Source organism: Eleutherodactylus coqui, chromosome 3 (genome assembly GCF_035609145.1).
Source record: "Eleutherodactylus coqui strain aEleCoq1 chromosome 3, aEleCoq1.hap1, whole genome shotgun sequence".
Taxonomy (NCBI): Eukaryota; Metazoa; Chordata; class Amphibia; order Anura; family Eleutherodactylidae; genus Eleutherodactylus; species Eleutherodactylus coqui.
This window is the reverse complement of record NC_089839.1, coordinates 12,504,250-12,513,067: the sequence shown is the minus strand read 5'-3', so window position 1 is coordinate 12,513,067 and position 8,818 is coordinate 12,504,250. Positions and strand designations below refer to the sequence as shown.

Genomic DNA, 8,818 nt, shown 5'->3' with positions numbered 1-8,818 from the left:
TGGAGGGGGCGGTACAGTGTCAAGCCCCACCCTCCAGACCTGCACTAGGCATAACTCCATGGATGGAGGGGGCGGTACAGTGTCAAGCCCCACCCTCCAGACCAGCACTAGGCATAACTCCATGGATGGAGGGGGCGGTACAGTGTCAAGCCCCACCCTCCAGACCTGCACTAGGCATAACTCCATGGATGGAGGGGGCGGTACAGTGTCAAGCCCCACCCTCCAGACCAGCACTAGGCATAACTCCGTGTATCAGTCCTGGCTGGAGTGTTCCTTTAAGTATACATAAATGAGGCCTCCTGAAATGTGTGTATAGATTTATATTAGGATCAATGAATGGAAGTTGGAGAGAAGCAGATTTAGATATATAGATTTTATTTCATTTATTTGTACAGCACCCACAAACTGCAAGTGTAGACGCATCCCCTATCAAGGCCTTAGAGACTGTGCAACATGAAATGCACCAGGCGGACAACTAGGTTCATTTACGTAGCAGTATGGGTCCAACTTTCAATAGGTAAATGAGCTTAAAGGGGATGTACCACTTCTAGCTGTGTTGCTGTAGGAAGCAGACAGCTCTGTACATTGTGCAGTGGCCTTAGTTGCTACTGCAGGATGAGTCCTACTGAAATCAATGGGACTCAGCCTGCAGTACCAGTCCTGGCCACTACGCAATGTACAGAGCTGTCTGCTTACTGCAGCAAAACAGCTAGAAGTGGGACGATCCATTTAAAAAGGACCTGTTACGTCCTCAAGTTAGGCAGGGCCAGCTGCAAAGCTCCACACCACGGTACGGTTAACTCTACTGCAACTTTTCCTTATACCAAACACTCGACTCCTCACAATTTTCCTACAACGACCTTCATTGGATTCGGCTCTTGGAGCTTTGAATCCGTCTGATGGGATCTCCTCCACTTGCTGTCAACAGATGACATCAGTTTTGATTGACAATGAGCCCCCAGGGGAAAAGGGGAAGGGGGACCACCTACTCCACAGACCTAAAGCACCACATCTAATGGGACTTCTTATGAGGACCATGGGGGAGCAGGGAGAAATGAAAAGCTGCAATAGAGTCGGTGGCGCCACAGCTACAAAGCTATGCAGCCAGCCCGCTGACCCAAGGAAGTGACCGGTCCTCTTTAAAAGGGGTTGACTGTTTGCAAACTACTGCTAAGGATAAGTCATCAATAGTAGATCGGTGGGGTTCCTTTGCAGCAAGCCACCACCAATCAGCTGTTTGCCAGGCAATGTATTTGTGCATGTAGCTGGTATCTGCAGGAAGCATACAGCCCCGTTCCCACTGCAGTGGTCAAGCTTGGTATTGCAGACAAAGTTCCCACTCATTTCAATGGGAACGTGGCTGGCAATACCAAGCCTGCCCACTACAGCAAGAACGGAGCTGTCTGCTTTCTGCAGAATGCAGTTCAGTATACAAGTGCGCTGGCCCAGTGAACAGCTGATCAGAAGGCGGCCTGCCAAATGAACCCTTCCCCCCATAGTCTAAGGATAAGCTATCAGTAGATTACAACCAGACAACCCCTTTAAAGGATTGGAAGAATCTCTCTATTTTTTGTCACCTAAGAACGCCCCTTATCGGTGGTCCTGTCTGACACTGCAGCTCATCTGCATTCCTGTGAATGAGAATGAGCTGCAGTACCAAATACAGCCATGGACGAGAGTGGCGTAGTTCCTGGTGGGGAGCAGACATTTTTTCTAATCCTGTAAAACCCCTTAAAATAGTTTCAAAATGATGAAATGTGACAATTCTATAGTTTGTATTGATCATAAGTAAAAGGACACAAGCTCGGAATGGAAGTTGTGCGCAATATAACGAGATTTACAAGAAAACGCACAGATTGGTGCTTTTACACATATATATATAAAATAAGTTATATACTCAGCAGATGAAGACTCTTTTCTTACCCCTTCAACCATTTCTAATTATCTCGGTGAACACAAAGATTCATCTCACAGCATCTTATTTGTTCCCATCACTTGCATTACACACACTGGAGGCGGCCATTATGGCATCAACCAATAATCCATCGATACGCGAGGCACCGTGTACCTTACGCCTCAGAGGTGTCACTATTAATCCTGAATGGATCCCGATGTAGCCTAACAGCATGGCTGCATCTACCGTCCCAATACGTATGCCGAACCCATGGTCCTCTAATTCAGCCTAGTAAGACTCCATAATGTATCTACAGTAAGGCGGTGTCTGCTCATCCTTCAACATCCAACTCCAAACCTTACAAGAGTATCAATACTACATCCTCAAGCTGAAGATTAGACTGCTTCTGCCATGAGCCGCCACCGAAAACAACCTGCCAAATAAGACTGGCATTCAATGACTGGCAAGAATCCCACAAGATCTCTACTCTTGTGACCACCAAAGGAATCACACCTTTCCTGCAAGTCAATGAAAACTGGGCTCCTCCAAAATTGCCTACTGCGGGAGAAAGACCACATCAAATTGAGTGCCAGTGACCTGAAGTATGAACAAGGCTGGTGGTACAAGCAGCCGAATAGCTCTACTAGGTTCTAAAATATCATTACGCTCCACCACTATGGCCACCTAAGTAAACCCCAGGGTCTAGAGTGGACGGGAACCATCTGGTAGGTCTGTACATGAAGAATATACCTACATAGGACATGTCCATTGGAGACCTGATGAGGAACTCCAACCTTCTGGGTCAACAGTAGAGCACCTCCATTAAAAGATCTCACGACAACGCATCACAACCAGTAAAAACAGACACAACAAAGACATAAAAACGATTAAAATCAACAAAATGATTTGCGCAACACACGGCCAGAGAACAATACAATGAGGTATCTGGGAAGCATCAGGAGTAGAGGAAGCACGATGACAACGCAACACAGATCCGAGAACAATGTTACGCCTTTGAGGTCTCTCTTCCCTTTGTTTTTGGAATTTTTTTTGTTTTCGTCTTCGTTGAGGAAAAGGTCTGCACAAAGGAACGAGTATTAGCTTCTTGTTAGCGGTTAATAAAAGCTCAATCGTCAATTGCATCTTGATATAGATATATCTCGTTAAATCAAAACGCCACAGCAGGCTCGCTTCACATTAATTGTATCAACTCAAAGGAAACTCGGTGACTGCTTGGGTCTCCTCCCTTCCTCTTGAACACCTTCACTCGATCACCTTTCGCTTGGATGGTGGAATTAGATGACAAGGCAGGTCGTTGGGAAGCTCGTGGCCTTCTAATTTCACCTTAATTAGGTGGTTGGCTAAGGCAAATTCCTCATCGTCCAGCAAGCCATCTTTATCGATGTCGGCAAGCTTCCAAATTTTTCCAAGAACAGTATTAGGCAACTTGGACTTTACCATCTCCCTCTTGGCATTGGCGCCTGTGATTTTGCCATTGACGGGAGACAGAGTGTAGAAGATCTCGTCGTACATGGGTTTATCTCTGGCTACTACCCAGTCTGCATCGTCGATGCCCTCACCTGCCCCTTCCCCGTAACCATGTCCAAAGGGACCATTCTGGGTACCCTCAAAGGCACCTCCTTTCACCATCTGGACTGGTTTCTGAGTTTCTTCTTGTCTAACCAGTATCATCAAGTGGGCAATGTCATGAGCCAGCATTTCATCCACAGTCTCCAGGAGCTTGTTCTTCAGAGGTTGGAATTTGTTAAAATCTTGGGATTGCATGAGGTCCTGAGGGACAAAAAAAATATGAAAAATGAAAATACAAAATAAAGATAAATATATACCTAAATGTAGCGGTGAGTGAACTTTTGAAAAGTTTAATTTGGTCCGAATTCGTTCAAACTGAACAGGAACTTCACCAATACCCCTGAAATTAGTGTAGAACATCGGTGGTGGTCCCCCCGTGGCTCAGTAGTTAACACTGTTACCTTGCAACATTGGAGTCCTTGGTTCAAATTTGCTCTTCAGAGGTTGGAATTTGTTAAAACACTTTCCAAATTTGACCAAGGCCAACATCTGCATGGAGTCTGTAGGTTCTCCCCATGTTTCATAATAATGACCTTCATACATATTACACAGCTCTTATCACATGGAGTTTTTTGTCCCCACTGGAGATTACAACCTACATTCACCTATTATCTTTGGAGAAGGACCAAAGTCCATGCAGATGCCTTTGGTCAGATTTGAATTTCGGACCCCTGCTTGCAAGGCAACAATTGTAACTACTGAGCCACTATGATGGAGAGAGGCGGAAGCTCAAGAAAGAAGAAGGAAGGAAGAGGAAGAAGGAATAGGAAATAAAAAAAAGGGAAGAGGAGTAATAGGAAGCATTGTGGCTCAGTGGTTAGCACTGTTAGCTTGCAGCACTGAGATCCTAGGTTCATTTATGACCAAGGACAACGTCTGCATGGAGTTTGCATGTTCTCCCTCTGTTTGGACGGTTTATTCCTTTTTCTATATATGACACACACATTTATTGATGAGAAGGAAAGGAAAGAAGACACATGGTGACTCAGTGCTCAGCTTTGTTGCCTTCTGTAGAGGTCTGCATGGCCGGGCAGGGAGGTCTACTGTACCTGCATCTTCTTCAGGTTCGGGAAGTCTCCAGGAGAGATCTGATGTTCTCGTTCAATTCGAGCATAAATCTCCCCCAAACTGGCGATTAACTCTTTCTTCTTATTGTCCTTCCCGAAAACGGCCGGCATCTCTTTCTTGAGGGAACTGATGATGTAGGCATGGACCTACGGGCAGTAACAGAAGACCAAGGTTGTGTTAGGCAAGATTAATCATTTTCATATTGCAGACCACAAAGCCAGACTGCTGTTATAGGGGGCGCTGCAGACTACACAGCCAGACTGCCGTTATAGGGGGCGCTGCAGACCACACAGCCAGACTGCCGTTATAGGGGGCGCTGCAGACCACACAGCCAGACTGCCGTTATAGTGGGCGCTGCAGGCTACACATCCAGACTGCCGTTATAGGGGGCGCTGCAGACCACACAGCCAGACTGCCGTTATAGGGGGCGCTGCAGACCTCACAGCCAGACTGCCGTTATAGGGGGCGCTCAGGCTACACAGCCAGACTGCTGTTATAGGGGGCGCTGCAGACCACACAGCCAGACTGCCGTTATAGGGGGCGCTGCAGGCTACACAGCCAGACTGCCGTTATAGGGGGCGCTGCAGACCACACAGCCAGACTGCCGTTATAGGGGGCGCTGCAGACCACACAGCCAGACAGCCGTTATAGGGGGCACTGCAGGCTACACAGCCAGACTGCCGTTATAGGGGGCGCTGCAGACTACACAGCCAGACTGCCGTTATTGGGGGCGCTGCAGACCACATAGCCAGACTGCCGTTATTGGGGGCGCTGCAGACCCCACAGCCAGACTGCCGTTACTGGGGGCGCTGCAGACCCCACAGCCAGACTGCCGTTACTGGGGGCGCTGCAGACCCCACAGCCAGACTGCCGTTACTGGGGGCGCTGCAGACCCCACAGCCAGACTGCCATTATTGGGGGCGCTGCAGACCACACAGCCAGACTGCCATTATTGGGGGCGCTGCAGACCACACAGCCAGACTGCCGTTACTGGGGGCGCTGCAGACCACACAGCCAGACTGCCGTTACTGGGGGCGCTGCAGACCACACAGCCAGACTGCTGTTATAGGGGGCGCTGCAGACTATACAGCCAGACTGCCGTTATAGGGGGCGCTGCAGACCCCACAGTCAGACTGCCGTTATAGGGGGCCCTGCAGACCCCACAGTCAGACTGCCGTTATAGGGGGCCCTGCAGACCTAACAGCCAGACTGCTGTTATAGGGGGCGCTGCAGACTACACAGCCAGACTGCTGTTACTGGGGGCGCTGCAGACCCCACAGCCAGACTACCATTATTGGGGGCGCTGCAGACCACACAGCCAGACTGCTGTTACTGGGGGTGCTGCAGACCACACAGCCAGACTGCTGTTATAGGGGGCGCTGCAGACTATACAGCCAGACTGCTGTTACTGGGGGTGCTGCAGACCACACAGCCAGACTGCCGTTATAGGGGGCCCTGCAGACCTAACAGCCAGACTGCTGTTATAGGGGGCGCTGCAGACCACACAGCCAGACTGCCGTTATAGGGGGCGCTGCAGACTACACAGCCAGACTGCTGTTATAGGGGGCGCTGCAGACCACACAGACAGACTGCTGTTATAGGGGGCGCTGCAGACCACACAGCCAGACTGCTGTTACAGGGGGCGTTGCAGACTACACAGCCAGACTGCTGTTATAGGGGGCGCTGCAGACCACACAGCCAGACTGCTGTTACAGGGGGCGCTGCAGACTACACAGCCAGACTGCTGTTATAGGGGGCGCTGCAGACCACACAGACAGACTGCTGTTATAGGGGGCGCTGCAGACCACACAGCCAGACTGCTGTTACAGGGGGCGTTGCAGACTACACAGCCAGACTGCTGTTATAGGGGGCGCTGCAGACCACACAGCCAGACTGCTGTTACAGGGGGCGCTGCAGACTACACAGCCAGACTGCTGTTATAGGGGGCGCTGCAGACCACACAGCCAGACTGCTGTTATAGGGGGCGCTGCAGACCACACAGCCAGACTGCTGTTACAGGGGGCGCTGCAGACCACACAGCCAGACTGCCGTTATAGGGGGCCCTGCAGACCTAACAGCCAGACTGCTGTTATAGGGGGCGCTGCAGACCACACAGCCAGACTGCTGTTATAGGGGGCGCTGCAGACCACACAGCCAGACTGCCGTTATAGGGGGCGCTGCAGACTACACAGCCAGACTGCTGTTATAGGGGGCGCTGCAGACCACACAGACAGACTGCTGTTATAGGGGGCGCTGCAGACCACACAGCCAGACTGCTGTTATAGGGGGCGCTGCAGACCACACAGCCAGACTGCTGTTACAGGGGGCGCTGCAGACTACACAGCCAGACTGCTGTTATAGGGGGCGCTGCAGACCACACAGCCAGACTGCCGTTATAGGGGGCGCTGCAGACTACACAGCCAGACTGCTGTTATAGGGGGCGCTGCAGACCCCACAGCCAGACTGCCGTTATTGGGGGCGCTGCAGACCCCACAGCCAGACTGCCGTTATTGGGGGCGCTGCAGACCCCACAGCCAGACTGCCGTTATTGGGGGCGCTGCAGACCCCACAGCCAGACTGCCGTTATTGGGGGCGCTGCAGACCCCACAGCCAGACTGCCGTTACTGGGGGCGCTGCAGACCCCACAGCCAGACTGCCGTTACTGGGGGCGCTGCAGACCCCACAGCCAGACTGCCGTTACTGGGGGCGCTGCAGACCCCACAGCCAGACTGCCGTTACTGGGGGCGCTGCAGACCCCACAGCCAGACTGCCGTTACTGGGGGCGCTGCAGACCCCACAGCCAGACTGCTGTTACTGGGGGTGCTGCAGACCACACAGCCAGACTGCCGTTATAGGGGGCCCTGCAGACCTAACAGCCAGACTGCTGTTATAGGGGGCGCTGCAGACCACACAGCCAGACTGCCGTTATAGGGGGCGCTGCAGACTACACAGCCAGACTGCTGTTATAGGGGGCGCTGCAGACCACACAGCCAGACTGCTGTTATAGGGGGCGCTGCAGACCACACAGCCAGACTGCTGTTACAGGGGGCGCTGCAGACCACACAGCCAGACTGCTGTTATAGGGGGCGCTGCAGACCACACAGCCAGACTGCCGTTATTGGGGGCGCTGCAGACCACACAGCCAGACTGCTGTTACAGGGGGCGCTGCAGACTACACAGCCAGACTGCTGTTATAGGGGGCGCTGCAGACCACACAGCCAGACTGCTGTTATAGGGGGCGCTGCAGACCACACAGCCAGACTGCTGTTACAGGGGGCGCTGCAGACCACACAGCCAGACTGCCGTTATTGGGGGCGCTGCAGACCACACAGCCAGACTGCTGTTACAGGGGGCGCTGCAGACCACACAGCCAGACTGCCGTTATTGGGGGCGCTGCAGACCACACAGCCAGACTGCTGTTACAGGGGGCGCTGCAGACCACACAGCCAGACTGCCGTTATTGGGGGCGCTGCAGACCACACAGCCAGACTGCTGTTACAGGGGGCGCTGCAGACTACACAGCCAGACTGCTGTTATAGGGGGCGCTGCAGACCACACAGCCAGACTGCTGTTACAGGGGGCGCTGCAGACTACACAGCCAGACTGCCATTATATTGGGACATTCCTTTCACAATCCAGCCAGACTGCAGTGACCATAACCACAGATATTTCTGAAGTTCCACCAGCAGGGAGGCGCTGTTGTCCAAAAGTGCTATTATTTTCCAGAAGGCAGATAAGATACGATGCTGACAATAACCCATATTTTCACAGTACTAGCATTATTTTTTCTTTTAATCACACAAGAATTAGGCTCCGCGCAATTTCCTCTGACTCTTTAACCCCGGATGAGGTCACAGCAATCGAAGGGCAGAAATTCATAGCACGGACAGGAAATGCCAGTCACAAATTACATCTCAACGGACTCGGCTTCCAGGACACAAACTGCAACTTCTATTAAAAGATGAAACTGTAAAATAATCGCAAAACACTTTCTCGAAAAGAGAACAATGGAGTGACATTAACCCCTTTTGTATTTTGGGTTTGTACGAGATTACAAAATAGGGTCTGCTTTTTCCTACAATCAGCATCACTTTTGTCTATGGCTGTGTCCGTTACTCCTGCTCGGTGCCATGAAATTGAATGACTCGGAGCTGCAATGCCAGGCACAGCCACAGACAATGGTGGCGCTGCTTCTGTGGAAAAAAATAAACCCCATGTCTTCATCTCTGACATCCAAGTATGTAATTATAAATAGGGCCATGATCA

The 8,818-nt window shown here is 51.6% G+C and overlaps 1 protein-coding gene across 2 annotated transcripts in view; it reads right to left on the bottom strand.

Annotated features, from left to right (window-relative positions):
• Window positions 1-358: 358 nt before the first annotated feature.
• EHD3 (EH domain containing 3) overlaps window positions 359-8,818 on the bottom strand; it is a 98,578-nt gene continuing 90,118 nt past the window's right edge. For both annotated transcript variants that reach the window (XM_066595124.1, XM_066595123.1), the window contains 2 exons: window positions 4,534-4,698; window positions 359-3,685 (listed from right to left, as the gene is read on the bottom strand). In XM_066595124.1, the coding sequence (XP_066451221.1) occupies window positions 3,158-3,685; window positions 4,534-4,698 (693 nt within the window). In that variant the 3' untranslated portion in view covers window positions 359-3,157. The remainder of the gene's footprint in view (window positions 3,686-4,533; window positions 4,699-8,818) is intronic.